This window comes from Egretta garzetta, unplaced genomic scaffold (genome assembly GCF_000687185.1).
Source record: "Egretta garzetta isolate BGI_Z169 unplaced genomic scaffold, ASM68718v1 scaffold287, whole genome shotgun sequence".
In the NCBI taxonomy this organism is placed as follows: domain Eukaryota; kingdom Metazoa; phylum Chordata; class Aves; order Pelecaniformes; family Ardeidae; genus Egretta; species Egretta garzetta.
This window is the reverse complement of record NW_009260435.1, coordinates 12236657-12256392: the sequence shown is the minus strand read 5'-3', so window position 1 is coordinate 12256392 and position 19736 is coordinate 12236657. Positions and strand designations below refer to the sequence as shown.

At 35.5% G+C, this 19736-nt stretch overlaps 1 protein-coding gene across 1 annotated transcript in view; it reads right to left on the bottom strand.

Moving 5' to 3' along the window:
• Positions 1-12773, bottom strand: part of FGF7 (fibroblast growth factor 7) — a 28056-nt gene extending 15283 nt beyond the window's left edge. Inside the window, exon 1 of the mRNA XM_035899575.1 lies at positions 12488-12773. Within this exon, the coding sequence (XP_035755468.1) occupies positions 12488-12773 (286 nt within the window). The remainder of the gene's footprint in view (positions 1-12487) is intronic.
• Between the last annotated feature and the right edge of the window lie 6963 nt (positions 12774-19736).

Below are 19736 nucleotides of genomic sequence, written 5' to 3'. Positions count from 1 at the left end.
ATCTGCCTTGAAGACCATGAAGTTACAACAGCACAGCTTCGCTGTACCCATAGTAGTATGTTCTAAAATACATACCAAAAACCTGTTCTTGGTAAAGAATTTGCTATGCTTTTTGCTCTGACTGAAACAATTATGGTTATTCCAAGCACTTAAAGTGGTGATGAAAGCTTTTCTTTCTTTGCGTAAAATATTCATGACTTCAGCTGTATTGAACAAGGAGCTGGAGAAAAAGTACCAAAGCTGACGGAGAAGGCAATCAGTTTTTACCACCACAAAATGAAACAAAGTGCTTCTGCTGTGCTTAACTTGGTCTTTTTGTGCCACCTTAATTCCTCCATGACTATCAATGTATTCTTGATTCATATGTGAATGTAAATGTTATATGGTGAAAAAAATTTTACAAAACCAGTTTATATTTCTACTCTTAAATATATGTTCTGTATAAATAATGCAATCAGTTTCTACTCAATATAGAAAAGTAGATCTGTGGTTTTAATATAGCTCCACAAAATTTCCATTTATATGTTTCATACAGAAATATAAATTTGCACATATGGTTGAAAAGTAATGGCTAACTGTTTTTCAAGTTGTATACCCTAAATTGAGCATATTCTGGTGTATTGCACTCTTAGGCCCATTGGAATAAATAGAGATAGCAACATTACTCCTAGATAGATGTTGGTAAGATATATATAAGCCATTCTGACTTGAAAGTCAGGAAGAGATTAATGGTGGAACAGGAATTTCATTTTTCTTTATGCCCAGTCTGTAATAACAATGTTATGAAACCATGTCTTAAAGTAAAAGCACATGGATTTGCAGAAGCCATAGTTATTATTTGGCATCTTTTAAAATTAACTCCTCAAGCCATTGATAGGCATCAGTAACAAAACTCTCAGTGATTTCAGTAGAGCCAGGCTTTTTAAAAAAGGCATATATTTGTCTCTTTCCTAATATGGGTCTTTCAACTCTTGAGCAAACTTTTCCTAATGAATCACAGGGTTAGATAGCTTTTCCACTAGTCAGTAACTTAACTCCTCCACAGCTGTGCAGTATTTTTTACTTTCAAGAGCAACTATTTAAACTATTAATGATAGTTCTCTATAGTTCATCAGTAAGTCAATATGAATAGAACAGCCATATTTTGACTGTATTTTGAAAAGAGAGCTAATGCTGTACTTCTCAGTGGTTACTTTCTCATGTTGATTACAACTCTTTGTTGTTGAAAATGTATTTCAATCAAATACCATGCATACAGAAAAGGAAATATTTTTTTCATGTAGAAATCTATGTTAAAGAAATAAGTATGGTACAGTCTGACAGGGGTCATATCAGACTTTTTTGTACAATACCACCTGTGAGTTAAAACTGCAGCACATGTGATTACGATAGATGATGCATATATCATTCTTTAGGGATCCACTAACAGGCTAGTTTGGGATGCAGCTGCCAGATAGCTATTAAAAGGAAAACAAAGGAAGAAACTATCCCACTATGTTGGGTCTGGAGCTGGAAAAGAGTAAACTCATGAAGCAGGAGCTGTAACTAGAAATTCTTTGCTAAGCTGAGTTCAAATGAAAGTACCCATAACTGTGTTGCTGAAGGATGAATGAGAAGACAATATAACAAGTTGTGATCCAAAATCATCAATATTTACAGTGCTGTATACAGGCAGAAATAACCTGCAGTTTCTTGCATCACCTCAGTGGGGTTAGGATACATTCTAGTTCTGGTATTCACGTAGTTAATTGTTCAGGGAAATAAGCTTGATTAGTTTCATGTACAATTTGTACAAAACTAATGTTTGTTAATTATTCTCATATATGGATAAGGATACCCCAAACAAAATGGTATCACAGACAAAGTGAACTGGTAATGTGAAGGCGGAGAAAGGGAAAAAAAGATTTTTGTAATGGCAGTCATACATTTTAATTTAGCCCTAGCAGGAAAAAAAATTGTGTATCTTATGGATACAAGATGATCACTTGTAAGTGATTACGAGAAAGTCAGGAAATATGGGTTCTGTTATTTTGTCTCATACAGTTGCATAACAGTGGCTACTTGCACATTTTTGAAAACATCATCTGAAGAGATTTAGAAGTGCAAGTACCATATATATGCTATGGGATTTAGGCTTAAGTATTGCTTTTTGAAATTTAACTTGAAATGTCCCTTGAGTTCTTGTCAACATTTTTAGAAAATTGTGTCTCGGATGTCTGCAGATCCTATCTGAAAAAGACAACGTACAGAATACCTACTCGTGTTTATGAAATATTTTGTTATAGAAGAAGAAAAAGTGGGATTAGTATGTAGTCTTATTTTGGCAAAGATAGGTATTTATTACATTCCAAATAGTAAACCAATAATTTCTCACAATAATTATGATAAATATATCTTTTATCTCTAGATCATATTCTGATTAAATGGTACAGCCGTTGGAACTCATCACATTCTCTTAAATAATCTGGTTGGATCAGAGCTAGGCTATGAATCACCTCAAAAATTCTGCTTTTGGTCTAGTTTGGTCTAATGCTAGTTTTACAATTTTGGTATAGGCTGGTTTTGCTTCCAGAGTTCCTTCTGGATGAAAGTGTCATTTCAGAAATTATCATTAAATCATTCAGAACATGTCCTAGAACAATATGATTAAAATACACAAATTCAAATTCAAAACACTGGATTACTTAGCTAAAAAAAATTAACAGAGCATGATTTCCTTGAAAGATGTGGTAATAGTTTCCTAGAAGGATGTGGTAATCTTTTTTTTTCTCTTTAATTTTGTTGCACGACAGTTATGTTCAGTAATATAGACTAAATTTCCCAAGTCACACAAATATGCAGTCAGAAATGAAGGCTTACTAAGTAATTTTAGTTTGGTATTTATAATCAAGTAGCCTGAGCACCAGTTTGCTAATTTGAACATTCTGATTGAAAGTGGTATATAACAATTTAAAAGAATTGTTTTATTAATAGCTGTATTGTTTTCATCACTCAACTTAAGAGCCATTTAAAGGGGCAAGTATAAGTGGCCTAGGACTCTTGTCATTTACTTTATAATTTGAGCAGACTCTCCTAAGGCTACTCTCAAAATTCATATAACATTTTGATTTCCTTTGAACTAACAAATATTTACTACAAACTCCAATACCAATTCACCCATATATACGGCTGTTACGCTGTTAGTTAAGGTAGGAAAACAAGCCAAACTGTTTGTCTTTTGCAGCCTAAATAAGAAAACTTCCTTCCTGACTGCTGAAACAGATACTCCAACAGAATGCTGAGTGCTCTAAACCATAGTACCAGTACTATAGGGGTGGCAGGATGTAAAAGAGAGCAAGAGGCTCAAAACACCTGTGTAGTTGATTGCATTAGTATGTGGGAGGAAGGAGGGCACAGCTAGTCCCTTGTAGCTGGCTAGTAGCGAGAAAGGAGGCTTCCTTACAGGTAAGACACATCTCAGCGTGTTTCCCACTGTGGTTTTCTCCATGTTTCTTGTGTTTTCTCTTACCTGATGAGGTGCATTGTAGTATTTGTTTCCTGAGTGGATAAATGGTTGTTTTGGAATCATAATTTGGACATATGGTACAAGAAAGTTTCTTTCTTTTTTTTCTGACTTGTATACAGTGTTTTAGGGTGCTCTAAAGAAGAAATTGCTTGCCCTGGAAATTGTGTAGCTTTTTATTTGGTTTTGGTTTTCAGTCTTTCTTGGAAATATTGACCAGAATCTCTGTGCTCAGTAAAAAATGTAAAAGGTTCAGTTAGAAGAGTGGAGCTTACTTTAAATGGAAGAATGGCTTCTTGTCACCAGTTTGAAAATAGCTTCTTGAAGTTGTATCCAATTTAGGTTTTGATTAGTAACAGCATTTGGAGGCAGAGTACTGTTTGAGTATTTGTCATGCTTGCAGTTCATATGTTGTCAGAGATGTGCTTAGTACATGGCAGGGATTTCTTTTTATACTGTGTTATAGCATAATATTGGTAAGATGGTGCTAAACCGACACAAGCAACAGTGCTGGGTGGGGAATTCAGTTGGGTTGAATCTCACTTTGGGCACAGGTATTTAGCCCTGTCCTTATGTAAAGGTAGTATTACAATTTTTTGCTGTTGCAGTGGAAAGTGATATGGTTGTGATGACTTTAAGGCTTTTCAAGTGCAGTTTCCTCACATAAGCAAACATAAAGGACTGTTGCTGAGCAAGATCTTGTACTGGCTTTTCCCACAGCATAAACCTGTCTCTTATTGCAAGGTGGCCCTAACAAGCAAGTCTTGTTATTTGAATCATTATGTGCTTGATTGACATAGCTAGTTCCCTAAATCCTTGTAAAATCTCACCAACAAACACTCAAGAACCGCTTGGGTTTCTCTATATCATCTTGCACATTACGTGCTTGCAGTCCCTAAGCGGCATAGGCTATTCCAAAGGAATAAATTGGCATGGTGGAGTTGACGTTGCTTTTGCTGGTTAAAGTTGCACTTTCCAGTTGTACTAGTACTGGCCGCACTGCCTAGGATTCAGTTATCCTTTCTATTTTACTTCAGTTTCTGTCAGGGAGTACAACTCTAGTTTTCACAAGGTCTTATCTGCAGAAGCTACACAAGCACTGGGTGGAATCAGTCCATTCCCCACTCAGTGCTGCCTTCTTCCCCTGATTTAGCTAGATTCATGCTTTCTCCCAAATCCGTCTGCTTAGCAGCTAGCTGGAGAACCTGAACATTGCCACCCGTAGAGTTCATGTAGACCATTCAAAGGGCAAATTTATCGTCGTAATGCAATGTTGTGTGTGCATTGTACAAGAAGCCAGAAAGCTCTTGTTGTATTTCTACACATCTGACAAGCATCTAAAACTTCACATTTGCCACTACATTGATTACAGCTGTGCGTACAAACAGCCCACAGAATCGTGGCACCAGTTCACCTGAGCAGTTCTTGGATTTCAGCACAGATTCACATGCAACCTTTTCAAAATTGGATGTTGATCGTGATTTTTTTGATCATTTTTTTCCTCTAGTATCCTTAGCTCTAGATATCTATGTTCATCTATAAGAATTTCTGTCTTTAACAATCATAAAGTTCTCTATTTACATTTTTTTTTCTGTAAACAGTTACCTCTGACTGAAATATCAAATCCCACTTGACATTTAGAGGTCATAATAAAAAGTTATAAAATTAGCACAGGTTATTAATGAAAATATGCTTCTTGTTAGCAGATGGGTTTTTTCTGTTTTGAAATACATTACCTTCTGGTTAGACAAGTATCAAAATTCCAGGGTATCAAAATGGCCAAGGACAAGTCTGATCAGCTTCTTTTTATAGTCTAGAGCACCTCCCAGTGTCTATTAACATGTTTAAAAGAAAAAATGAAAGTTTCAGTGGTTTTAACAGAATATCTAGACTTTGTAACCATTTCATCCTGGTTTTGAATTGCCAGATTCCCACTATAACTTTAAAAGGGCAAATGCTCAGCTGGAATAAATTCTCAAAGCTTTGCTAATGTTAACTGGGATTTACTTGTCTGATTTAGCCTGTTTAGAATATTGTAGTTGTCTGTTGATAAACTGAGCAGGTACTAGATTCATATCGTAGGCAGTGTGTGATTACTGTAAAAAATCCCATTACAACTTAATCCTCATTTTGTTCTTTGTTTCAAAAGCTAAATAATAGTCAAGAGAGTGTATTGATTGCATTGGTATTTTTATTGCTTTTTTGGTGTGTTTTCATGAAGTTGTGGGCCACATCTGTGAATATCCCCTTCCAACTTTTCAGCACCAATTGTTACAAAGAATTTTTTCCATCTGTATAAATGATGTCATGTGTTATGAAAGTTTTAAAGTGTGACAATTCAGTGCTACGATTGTTAACCTCTATTATGTTGTTGCCATAGGAATTTTCACTGTTAACTTTTTCTTCATAATGTTTCTGAATTACATACACCAGAAGGCTAACTTGACCTTTCCGTCAGCTCATATCCAAAATTAAAAATTAAAAATAAAGTTAAAGGTCAAAAAAGACAATTGAAATACAGTTGCCAAATATAGTCATAGACAGTCAATTATGCAATGAAAGCAGTGTGCCACCCAAGAAGAGTAACAGCCTTCATTTGCCTAAACTTATTCTGTTTTGATGAGGAAAGTGTTCCAAAATATACTACTGGTTGGCACATCTTGCAGTGTGGAACAGTATAGTTACATGCTTTAGGAAGTCTTGATCTTCCTGAGCTTTAAGGAAGATGGAGGGGAAAACCAGCTTTGTTCTGTACTACAGGATCCTAGAAATCTAAAAAAATCACTTTCAGATACTCAAACAATACAGAAATCTGGAAGCTGTGAAGGGAAATATCTGGATTTTGGTTTTGTTTTGCAAGACTGGCTGTATAAGGAATTAAATTTTCTACCAAATTCTATTTGCCTGTATGGAAAATTGCATCCTTAACATTTCTCTGAGCTCTGTGTTTTTCTGTGTAGCTACTGACTTCAGTTATTTTAGTTAATATTCTATCAGGCAATTAATATTCTATAATAAAAGTATATAGAGAGAGTAAGAATATATAACCTATAACATTAACACACAATTCTTTTGTAGGTTTGGAAGTTTTTTCACTAATAACTTTTAAAGCTCTTTATATAGAGGTGAATAATCGTTTTTCATAGAGACACTGGGGGTTTGAAGAATTTTCCCAAAGTCTGTAAGCAAATTGCTTAAACCTTTGGATTAGCCTCAAGTCTCTTGAGTCTCAGGTCAGGGCCACTTCAGCAGATTTTCTTCAGGATGGAGCAATAACACTTAATGATACAATACTGAATTTTTGTACAATCAGAAATTGTAAACAATGGGGCAAAAAAAGCTGTGGGAGAGAAGGTGCTGCAATTTATCTTTTTAAATATGTCCTATAACTGCTTCTGTAGTTGGCTGCTAAACTTGGTTGATGATTCTATAAAAATGTAACATTTCTCATAGCTGGTAAATCTCCATATTGAGAGATTCAGAAAAACTGCCAAGTCACAGCTGAATTTCAAAGGTGTACCAAGGTCAAATGAAACAGTTTGAGCACGATGTGTGTAGATTCAGCTTAAATGTTTTTCACTGCTCATACTGATTTTAGCTCCTAGCCTTGTTTTGAAGCACACACAGGCAGGCGTAGCCCTGTTGGTGTATGCTAGCTTGTGAATCTGCTGCCTGTGCCTGAGCCCAGAGGTTTGATTCTCCCCTCACAGAGTTTATGCGATCACTTTGTGATTCCAAGTGAGAAGGAAGTGAGTATAAACTGCTACAGTTCTGAGTTCACACATATTTTTCAGCTGGTAAATACCACAGAATAGACAAGGTGATGAAGATTCAGGAGGTAAATTCAGAAGTGATGAACAGTTTTAATTGTGTTTTGTGCCTGCCTCCTGTCATACTGTGTCAGTTGAGCACTGATCTGGATATTGAGACGTGAGATCTAAAGAATCGTGCTGCAATGGTTCAAGACTTTACTCCCTCCTTCCTTCTCCTCACTTTCCCCTCTTATAGAGAAGCTGTTAGGCATAACTCTGCTGCTTCTGTTATCGGCATCTTCATCAGCAGTTGATGGTGAAGAGCTAGGATTTGTGGTAAGATATAGGCTAAGGTATACGTAGAGTCTCTTCTGCTGGTTGAAACTTGAGGGGCGTTATCTGCCACCAGTGCTAGACAAAGAGCTATACTGGAAGCAGGGAAATCTGTTATATTTAGAACTGATTAATTACTGTAGGAGAGAAAGTCATCCTTGGCACTGTAGGCCAAGTTTTGAGAAGATACACATATATTGCTATTTAAATTAAATCTCTTTCTGTTATCATTGAAAAGATTAGCAGAGCACTAATGTGAAGCAATAGCACTTTCACATTAGTGAAGGTTTGTCTTCTCCTGATGCCAACATAGTGGTTGAACCAACAACCTCTTGAAAAATGAAGAACGCAGTTGCAAAGACAGACTTCCTGTTTGGTTGGAACACACAATAACCCTTAACCGAACCTGGTACCTCAATACCTGCCTTGAAATATCTGATTTTCAGATAATGAATCTTCTTGCTCCTCTATGTAATATATATTTAAACAACAGGAATAAAAGTTATACAGTGGCACAGCATGCATAGTCCAACATTTGTTTTACTCTAAGAAGCATATATAAAATGCTATTGGAAATAATTTTGACTTCTAGGCAAATTTGAGTATTTAATCACTAAGATGCGTATAAAGTGTATTTTGTCATCAGTTATGGTTTATGTTTGAACAAAAGTGAGTTAGAGTTCATTTAACATTGCTGAAAACTGTGACTTGTTGGATTATGATCAAAATAGAAGTAGTTTTCCAATATGAAAATTTTAATCAAGATTTCAGCCATTTTGTGCCAAGATCTTGCTAGAGTAGAGTTTGGGGGGTTTTTTTGGTTGGCTTTATCCACTGACAAGAAGAGGAAATAGGCACTTTCTGGGTTTAGAGCACACATGGAAAATGATAGGATCAGACATCTTAGGATTCAGGTTCCGGGATGGCTTTTCTAGTAACGAAGAGACCCTTTGAAGTCTTTAAAATGAGATTCCAAAGGCAACAGAGCGTGGAAAGTCCTAAAGCATCATCCAGTCATAGTTGTAAATCCTCTTGAATAGAGTCAAAATAAACTCTGATTTTTTGCTGCTTTTTTTTCTCAACAAAATCAAATAAAATCTGGCAAAACTCATAAACACAAACCAAAATGAAAGGAGTAAGCAGTAATAAGGAGAGATTTATTTTCTAGAAAAGATAAAGAATTAACAAATTGCCATGTTATCTCCAAGATTTGTTTAGTCACTCTCACTTTTTACAGTCATGAATTGATTGCAAAGAAGGTCTGGTTTGTGTGCTCATTTAGATTATTTTACATGAACAAGATAGAAAATAATTTTTTAATAAAAATGTATATAGTTTAGGCTTGGACAACCTATAATAAGTGACCGTCAAGGAGAAAATATTTTATTAATAATAACATATTTTTCTGGGTGACCTGATCTCTTGGCTGCTTCCTAATTCTTGCTTTATTTTTTCAGTACTTGACTCTCAGTTCTCACTCTGTCTTTTAGTTTTCAAAATGAAAGCAAAGCTGTCAGGTGCAAAGTGATTTCCTCTGCTTAGTGGAGATGACTGTCCTCTGATTTTGGCTTACTGTTGAGTTATCACCTCTATGTCCACCAGAAGGCTCTCCTGCTTTCTGAAATGTGCACAGAATAATATTTTTTGGATACATAACAAGGCCATCACTGTTGTAAACAGGATTCAAGAATTTGCTTTCGTTGAAAGAGTGAATTTCTTGCACATATTTCTTGCACTAAGCAGTTAACTTGTAATGTGTTTTGAAACAAGTGAATGATAACTACAGATTGATTACAATTGGTGAGTGAGGATTTGTTTTGGTATTTAGTTTTGTAATGAAATTTCAATCCACATACATTTGATACAGTTGTTTTTGAATTAAAATCTTGGGAAATGTTCACACTTTCATTGTTTTTGCTGTTACTTTCATAGGATGTGTATATATATTTTATTCTGTAACTTACTAGAGAATTTTGAAAAACAAAGACCCTAATTCCTTACCGTCTTGGCATTCTTGCATTTATAGTCTCGACTGATGAGAGACACTCTGTGCATTTTGGCACTTGCCAAAGTTATGATGAAGTTATCATTCTGCAGACATTTCTCAATGTGCTCAAAGGTTGCTCTTCACATTATTCACGCTTCACAATTCATGGGCTGAAAAGAAGTAGTTGACTGTCTGCAAAACTGTCAATGCAGCTTCTGTTATGAAGCTAAGTTACGATAGTTAAAAATATGAAATTTTTCTTATTTTCATTTTAGTAGCATGTTAGTGATTCAAAAGGGAAAAGGATCCTTTTATTTATTACGTAAATGGAAAATTAGGATAAAATAAGAAGATACTTCTCGGAGCAACACTTTTCATACCCATTGATTAATTTGACTGCAACTGTTCTGGGATTCCATCCTGAGAAACAGGTCTGATTTGCTAACTTTCTGAACTGGAAATCATGGAACAAGAATATTTGAACACCCTAGGTTAATACATCTTTTTAATGGGTATGATTTTAAAATTATGCTTTTCAGACACCCTGGATAAAAATAGCCTATTAGTCTTCTACTGTTACACTTTGCCTGGGCAAAATGTTTATTAGTCCAGGTGGGGGTTTTTGTTGTTTTGTTTTTTTCCCCTCATATCGTATTATTTTCTTTATGTGTATTTTAGTACAGAGCCATAAACACAGTCTTCAAAAAGGCTTCTTATGTGTTCTGTTGAATAGAGGGTATGACAAAAAAGAAGTTTTTCACAACAGCAATTTTTTTTTTAGTTTCTCAGAAAATCCAAGTTGTCAGTGTACACATTTTTCTACACAGTGTAGACCTCTGTCTATATTTCCCTATTCTATTTGTTCAACAAAAGTACTTGTATATTATTTCCTAGTACACAATAGATAAATTAAAGCAAGATACTTAAGATGGTGGGAGACTTCCCACATCCTTTAGTTAAATTTAGTGGAGGCAGTTCATCATAGTGCACATCATTTACCAGATGAACCATTCAAGTATTGATTGTTTCTTCTCCTGATACGTGCTGCATTTACCAGAAAAAAATTCAAAAATTTTTTTCACTGCAATATAAATGTGAGGGTTTAACGACTCAAGGTTGCCTTTCTGTAATTTGTAATTGTTAGTTACCATCACTAAATATTTGTAAAGTGTTCAGAAGACAACAAGAAAATGGATTGCCTTTAGCACAAGATGATCTGAGATTCTCTAATGGTTTCACTACAGAACATTTCAGGGTGTCATCAGTGTGCTTCAGCAGCATGGGATACTGCAGAAAATTGAGAATGTTTACTTGAATTTGAAATAATGCTAAATTACTAACAAAGTTTTTACTTAAGCAGTGTGGAACTAAAAAAGCACATTTATATAATTATTCAGCTCTATATGCTGTCATAATCTCTTATCTTTGTAAATAATAACAGAAAAAAATGGGGACAGTGGATATTCACTTATCTGCAAAAATTTAGAGGAAACTATTTCAAGTCAGTAACAGTTTTTCCCAGTGATTTTTATGGGAGCAACATTTCATCTTTGAAACTAGCCCTATGGACCTCTATTGTGGCAATGTCCTCCTGAAACTCAATGGGAGTCATCCTGAATATGGATCAAATAATTTTTTTGGCTGTTGGCCATGTGTTGTCTTTCAGAGGAATATGGTTGTTCGCTATGTAATAGTGTAGGAAGAAAGGAGACATATGGAAACAAATTTTAAAAGAAACAGTAACATTAGTGAATGAAGTTTTAACCACGCAAGTTGCCAAGCACTTAATGTAGACATGAAGGAGAGAAATAAATTATGAAGCCCACCAGCCGGGCGCTTAGCATGCAAAAGTGCTGTTCTTATAGAAAACAAGCAGTCAACTTCAGTTGAAAACTGAATCACACTAACAGTTCTGATTTATTGATTTATTTTGCTGCTGCTGTTATAAAAAGCACAATAATCTGTACAACCTACATTAAAACTGTATTTAATGGCATCCTTGGAAATATATTTGTCCTTTCAATTGACTATAAACAACATGTCTCTGGCCCCTTTTCCTTATAATTTTGTTTTGAAATATGCAATATAATCCTATGTATTTTTCTGTTGTATCTTATGAAGTAATGTCTTTTCTCTAGATGTCATATTCCTCTAAATAAGCAATGTATTTGTAATGAACACCATGAAAACCAAAGTGGCAAAAATAGTGACTGTAAAATTGATACCTTCAAGTATAAATGGAAGATATATAGGTATTTGTGTGAAAAATACAGATTAGTACAACAATTCTTTTGCCAGTTCAAAAATTGTATTTGGTACAGCTTTGCAAAATATTATATGACCATTCTCTCTAGATGAGTCATGTTTTTGGAAGAAAGGGGAGAGAATATTTTTTCAGCATCATGATCATTGTAATAATGAACTGCAGAAACTATAATAGATTTTGTTCCTGGCTTGGCAAACTATCTAAAAGATTTTGCAAGAGAGTTTACATAATTCTTTCCATTGAACTTTCTAGTATTGCATATGTTTTAACTGTTAACTCAAATACACCAAACTTTTAGGTAGTTTGTGGACTATATAAATGTGGTTTAATGTTTCATAAGTATTTTATGAGCAGAGTTTGTGGTTATACATTTTCATACTTACAACCTTAATTCACTTGTTAAAATAGGCTCTCTGTTTGCTAATAGTTACCAGCTGTAACTAATACATTAGCAGATCTACAATGTAGCATTTTAAATGACGCATTTCAAAATCAATAACAAATGTCCTGCTGTAGGATTAATTGGAAAACTTGTCTTATACAATGGTCAGTACACTATACAAAATTCTTTTGAAAGTACTATAAATGAAGGAACAAGGAACAATTTCTAAAAACTTAGAAATAGGAAAAGCAAAAATATTACTTACTGTAGTTGTTGTTTGCTTCTCTTGTCCCTTTTACTTTGCCCCGCTTATCAATCCTCATATACCACTGAGTTCGACAGAAAAGTCTTCTCACTCTTACATCCCCCCCTTCCATATAATCATAGCTTCTGGTATGTCGCTCAGGGCTGGAACAGTTCACATTTGTAGCCATTTGCTCTGGAGTCATGTCATTGCAAGCTAAAGATATAGTGCCCATTAGAAAGATAATGTAAAAGTATGATCTGTAGAGCAAAATTGGCAGGATCCATGTCAGTATCCATTTGTGCATTATAGTGCAGTGTTCTGGGTGTTCATGAACAACATAATGAAAACTAAATCTCAAGTAGACTGTTGCTCTTAGGTCACCGACCTGCCTTCTGTCTTTACGAGTTACAGATTCTTTTAAATGAGATTGTTCCCTCTTCTAGAATTCTGATCGTTATTCCTTAATAGTTAATGGCGAAATAGAAGAGCTTCTTAAATATCTCTTCAGTCAGAATATCCTTTAAAGACACAAGTTATAAAAACCTTTGTTGTCGTGACCTTCTGTACTACTTGAATTTGCTGCTTGCACTGAAAGTAAAAGATCTGTGAGAAAAGGTGCATGTATAAGTCTTTATGCTCAATTGTTACAAACATGCAAGGATACATTATGCTACTGAAAAGTACTATACATCAATGTATGGCATGCTAAGCTGATTTTTAAAAATATGCAAATGTATATACAATAGAGATATCTTGCACAATTTTTTACATAAACAGACATTTAAACTGATGGTAAACATAGTTCTTTCTTCAGTTTTAAGTCCTTCCAAAAATCCCGTATTGATTCAGTTGAACTACTTTCTCATGCATGGTAAAATCCTGCTGATTACTTTGTACCTATATATTCACTACTAGCACAATCTATCAGAAAACTTTTCTCTAGTTCAAATTTCTAAACAGACCTCCTAGTTTTAGCCCTGTATTTTTATTCCTACCCTTTTCAGTTTATTAATAGAAATAGTTTTCTTAATGCCTTTTTAGCATCTAGCATATACAAATGAAGATAAAAGCTATTAGCTATTAGAAACTGTTGAACGTTCTTATAAAGGACAGATAACTTACTTGTTCCTGTTGATAAGAGCTGGATACCCAAGTATTCCATTTCTGTTGTCTGCTTTTTGCAACATGAGACACTCTACTGTAGCTACAAACTTTCTCAGCTCAGAAAGACTCCACCAGAATTATAATTGTTTCCATAAATCAACACGCTGGAGAGGTGGTGTGTATGTGCTTATGTGTGCGCGTGCATGTGTGTGTTGAGCCTGTTGTTCAGTCCTTTTCGATAAATACCTTTGCTGACCTCACTTGGAAGCAATTAGAATTTAACCAGTCAGCTGTCAGTTGAATGCACTAGCAAAAATAAAAGGAGACTTGCATTGTATCGTGTCCAATGGTCATCAGAGGGAGCTATGTACATAGTTCATACTTTAAATCTCCAAGAATCTACTTTCTAAAAACATATATTCTGTGGTGTGTGGATAGAATTGCTTTGCATGCTAGCTAGTGTTTCTCTGCTTTGATTTAGGTCAGTATTTTTCTGTCCTTAAAAAATTCCTCCTTCTGTCTTTTGTACTCACACGCTTATCTCAGATTGCTTTCAAATCTCTTCTGCAGTTTGGTGGATTCATAGTCTGCTTAATGCCTTTCTGATGGATATATGAAACATGTGGGTCCGTTATGTACTGTGGAGAGGGGTGTGCTGTGGCCATTATAGATCATGCAGTATATTTTTATATCGTGGACTTGAAAAGAGGAACAACTGCACAGATGATCACTGGGATTTTTATTTGATCAGCCACTAGGTGAAAATGAGAATGTATATTTGGATGTTCCAAAGTCTGACATTCAAACACAACCTTTATCAGCATGAATTAAAAATTACTACTAGGGAACAGCCTTCCTTAACATACGTAGTTATTAGCTCTTGAAACTCACAACAGGAGTATGAAAAGTGACAGCCATGCAAAAAAAAGACCCTTACACGGCATACCAACCAATGAGTGACCAGCAGGCTTAAAATACAGAGAATCAAAATAATGCGTAGTTGTACCTGTTTTTCTGCTTCTGTATGCTTATTTCAGTCTCTGGCGCCAGTCTGCTACCCAAAGTCCGTGTTCCATTTCACTCTTAAATTCTGTTGTGTTTCTGGTGAATGTATTTGTAAAACAAACTGAAGCTAAATTCTCAATAGCTCCTTACCCTGTTTAATTTCCACACTGTTGATGTGAATATACCCCTTATTAAATAATAGTAACAAGGAAAGTTTGGAATTAGTCCACATATTAAGAATAGTTTATTTATGTTTAGTTGTCTATACTTGATAAAATAATGCAGTTTATCATTCCCTGATTTTTATCCTACCCCCACTCCATCCTCTCTGTAGCAATGGATAACGGTTACTTCTTAAAAATGAAGTAAATTATAGAGGCAGTTAAAAATCTTAGGGAGTACACATGTGCCACCTTGTGGTGAGGGGGACATAGGCAAATTGGGGTTTTTCACTGGAGTGATCCAAAATGAACATAAAGGTGTATGGCACCAGGCAACCTTGTATTACTCAGCCTTTCCTATACACGAACACGGAGAATGAGTAATTTCCTTCCTTAACACCCTCAGCTTCCTTCTCAGTGCTCACGTGGATTAATCCCATTTCTCACTCGCTTTGTATTCTTTTTTTTAACTATTTTCACTCAAAGGCTGAAGTTTATTGACTTTTCTTGTCATTATCTCTACGTCAGAATACTAGTCTGTTCCCCGCATTCTGTGGCTCAGCTAATTTTCCTAGCTCAGCAAAAGGCTCAATATATGCATCTTTATGATATGAAAGCTATGGCACTTGGGCTTTCAAAGGCTGGATGCCTGCAGTAGATACACAAAGAAGTGGCTTTCATTAAGTTAACCGCTCTAAACTGTGAATACAACTATTTTCAGTTTGATTTGTTTCTTGTCAACCCATGACCACCATTCTGACAAGAGGTGGGGACTGAAGTGATTTATCCCAGCTGCGGTTTTTGCCAGTGCACTTGCTGGATTTGTATCAGTATGTTCTCTGATCCATTCCACTGTCTGAATTCAGAATGATAGCAATGAAAAAAATTTGTGGTATTCAAAAGGCTTGTCTGTTTTTGTATTATAAAGAAAGCAATCAAGGATAAAAGCTAATCTGTGTTTTACTCGGCAAAGTAGGATGCAAGTAGAAATGTTTATGTAAATATTCTGGATCTTTTATGTGCAACACCAACTTTCACTTTCCGATCCATACTGGTTTTAATTTTTTTTTTCCCTTGCTAAGTTATTGTTTCTGACAGTTAGTAACATGAGGAAAAATACATCCGTGAGGTTTCGGTTCCAGAAAGCTGGAGCTACTCATGGTCCAGGCATAGGCATTTATTTCTCTTGGCTCTGAAAAAATAAATCACTTGCTCTAAGTGTGTTTTTTAAGTGGTGCTTCAGTTCAGATCTTTATGAAGTTTTCTATTTAGAATAAATGAAAAGCAGTTTAAATAAAGCACTAGCTGTAAGTTTAGTCAGTGAACAATGCAGTTAATCTTTAATTACTGCTGATAATATTCATATCTTCACATTTTCTAATTATAGATTAACTTTTTTCCACAATGTTTTAACTGCAGTTTTATTTATTCACATAGTTTTTATGTCCTTCTATACAACAAGTACAACTACATATTTTTTAACGATCCAACCCACTTCTGTTTAAACCAAGCGTAACTAATACCTTTCTCAGATTGAACTGGTTTAGTTTTATGGAAGATTTAGCTTGACTGGTACTTCTTCCTCTATCTTCTTATAAATGTGCATGCCTGGGGCTTTGCAAATCCAATCCCATGCAAGTCCTTAATGATATACAGAAATTGTCCACCTGAAATGCTACTGATTTTGCATTTCTTTGGTGAGATTGTATTTGAAGAAATGTGTTAAGGTATCAGGACTACATGAAACATGAAAATGTGCAAAATACACATGCCATAAGCCATTCTTAATATTTAAACCTGCCCCCTTTATGTTAACCCATGCATTGGTTCCTGCTTCCTAGTTGAAAGGGAGCTTTCCATAGCATTGCTGCAGTGCACATGCTGAAAAGAAAAAAAAGTGGAAATAGCAAGCACTTTGCTTCCAATGAGGAAGATTGTGCATAGGCCTCCAGTTCAAATAGAAACAGCTTAATAAAGTCTATTCCCTTTTCCCTTACATAGGAAATTACTTTTTGTCCTTTTAGATGAAAACATGACTATAGGGATCCATGCTTTCCTAGTCTCTAGGCTGGCCTGTTGTAATATGCACCGCCCAGGTTTGGCATCAGGTCATGAATGTGACTTTTTAAAAAAAAAAAAAACAAAAACCAAACAAACCAAACCCCTCCACTTTGTCCAGCTTGCCCTCAGGGCAACACATACCTGCTAAGAAACTATCGTTCTGATGCTTCTTGTTCCCTGATCCATTCCAAAATTGCTTTAGAACATCTTCCAGAACTTTCTGAATTTATGACCATAGGGTGATAAAAATCTCTGTATCAGACTTTAAGGCTAAGACACTGGGTTTTAATGCCCTGCGGCAATAGCTAAAATGGGATTGGAAGGTCCTATGGAAAAAATTCCACCGATGCGAAGGTGCTAAATGTTCTTGTGGTTAAATTGTTATCTTTAGTTCCCTGATCTCAGAAATCAGGATTAGTTCAAGGTTGACTTTTGCTACATGCAAAATAATACAAGAAAAGTGCTACTGTTTGTGAAAATCTTCTGGCAACATTGATATCTGAAAAACACTGCAACATGCATGCAAAATAAACTCATTTAACAAGGCAGTAAAAATGAGACACAAGGAACATGGCACTTCAGTTTGGATTTGACTTTTCAGGTTGTAAACTTAAGTGTAAACTTAAGATCAAAACCCATAATTATGAATCCTTTGTCTGCCTCACTATAAGAATGTCGTCTTGTTTTTGGTAACTGGTATGGGTTATTAAAATCATATTGAAAAGACAACAATAAATTTTTTTCTAGCAGTTTTCAAAACAGATCCCTTAAACATCATTCATTTCTTTGTTTCCTCCTATTCATCCAGATCATATTGAGCTGATTTAAATCTACAGAAAAATTGGAATGAGGTGCAGTAGATACTAAGAAAAAAAAAAAATCCAAACAAAACCAAACTATTGAATAGTCGAAAACTATATGATAAATTCCTTTTTTATTAATTAGCTACAGCAAATATTTTTTATATAGCTTATTTTAGGGAAAGCAGAGGCTGGGAATACATTAGCTCAGTCAGTAATATATTTAAAGGTAAAGCCATCCAGGCTTTTTTCACTAGGACAATGGAGTATCATGATACTGACTTTTGAAGGAGATAGAACAAAAAAAAATGTGATGGCAGTCAGATTAATCCTTCCTCACTGAATGGAGTTTGCACAGTATATGGTTATGATATGTCTCCTTGTTATTCATAGCTTGATAACCCTCAACTTCAGGGAATCCTACTTGAGATGACATCAGGACGCTCAGTCTGTGGTTGTCATAACCTAAGATGTTGTCACAGAATTTAATTGTAAGAGTATATTTTTGGTGGACATACAAAAAATACAGAACCGATGTAAGAAAATACTGAGAACCATTTGATTTATCTTATTACCAGGTATGAAGTTCAGAAGTGATCCATATGTTTGTATTCAAATTTTACTTTTACCGAAATACTTACCATGTAGTGATTCCTTCTGCCTGATATTAAATAAATTCTTAAAAAAAAATATATATATATTTGTAGCATCTTTTTGTATACACATATGGTTGGATAAGCATCAGTTTTAAGACCTAGATTTGTTGAACTTTGCTGAAGTGTCTTCTTAAAAACTTGCAGAAAACTATCGTTCCTATGACTTTACATGTAATCATTAAATTTTACATTAGTAATAATAAATATAAAATAAGGTATATATGTTTAGCTTTTAACTCAAATTGTAAATATACATAGGTATGAATATTGTGTATAATTCAAGACTGAATTATGCAAATTACTTCTGTTGTTTTTTTAAGTGGATGAACAAGGTAGCCATTTTTAACCCTTCACATAGATCCATATATAGCATAACTATTACTGTAATTTATTGGTGGTTAAATGTTAAATGGACCATATAAAGCTTTGTTGCCATGATAATATGTATCCATTATTACCCTGTCTATCTGGAGATTTTGGAGGACATTTTTCAGCCTTTTTTTTTTCTTATAGTTTTGAAACTGTGGCTAATACTACCTATACACTTCATTGAACAAAGGTTGATTGAGAATGAGAATGGAAGATTATCTTCTTATTCAAATATTTCTTTATCTCTCTAATTAAAATCTAGCCATGCAAAAGAACTAGACTGTGCAGATTATATGGTCCTCTCTTTGATTTGCACCACAATCTGCACTCCTTGATTAAACCACAATAAAGCTAGTAGACAGCAGTCCTGGATGACTGGGGAAGTTCCACTTGGCTGGAGTTTGGCAAATGTGACACCCATTTACAAGAAGGGCTAGAGGGAGAATCTGGGGAACTACTGGCAGGCTTGTCAGTCTGACCTTGGTGCTGGAGAAAGTCATGGAGCAGATCATCTCGAGTGCCATTACACAACGTGTCCAGGACAACCAGAAGATCAGGCCCAGTTAGCATGGGTTTATGAAAGGCAGATCCTACTTGACTAACCTGATCTCCTTCTATGACAAGGTGACCTGCTTAGTGGATGAGGGAGAGGCTGTGGATGTCGTCTGCCTGGACTTTAGTAAAGCCTTTGACACAATATCCCAAAGCATTCTGCTTGAGAAACTGGCTGTCCATGGCCTGGACAGGTGTACCCTTTCCTGGGTGAAAAACTAGCTGGATGGCTGGCCCCAAAGGATGGTGGTGAATGGCGTTAAATCCAGTTGGAGGACAGTTACAAGCAGTGTTCCCCAGGGCTCAGTGTCGGGGCCAGTTCTCTTTAATGTCTTTATCAATGATCTGGAGGAGGGAATTGAGTGTACACTCATCAAGTTTGCAGATGACTAAGCTGGGTGGAAGTGTTGATCTGCTTGAGGGGAGGAAGGCTCTGCAGAGGGATCTGGACAGGCTGAATCAATGGGCTGCGGCCAATTGTATGAGGTTCAACAAGGCTCAGTGCCGGGTCCTGCCCTTGGGTCACAATGACCCCACACCATGCTTTGGGGTGAGTGGC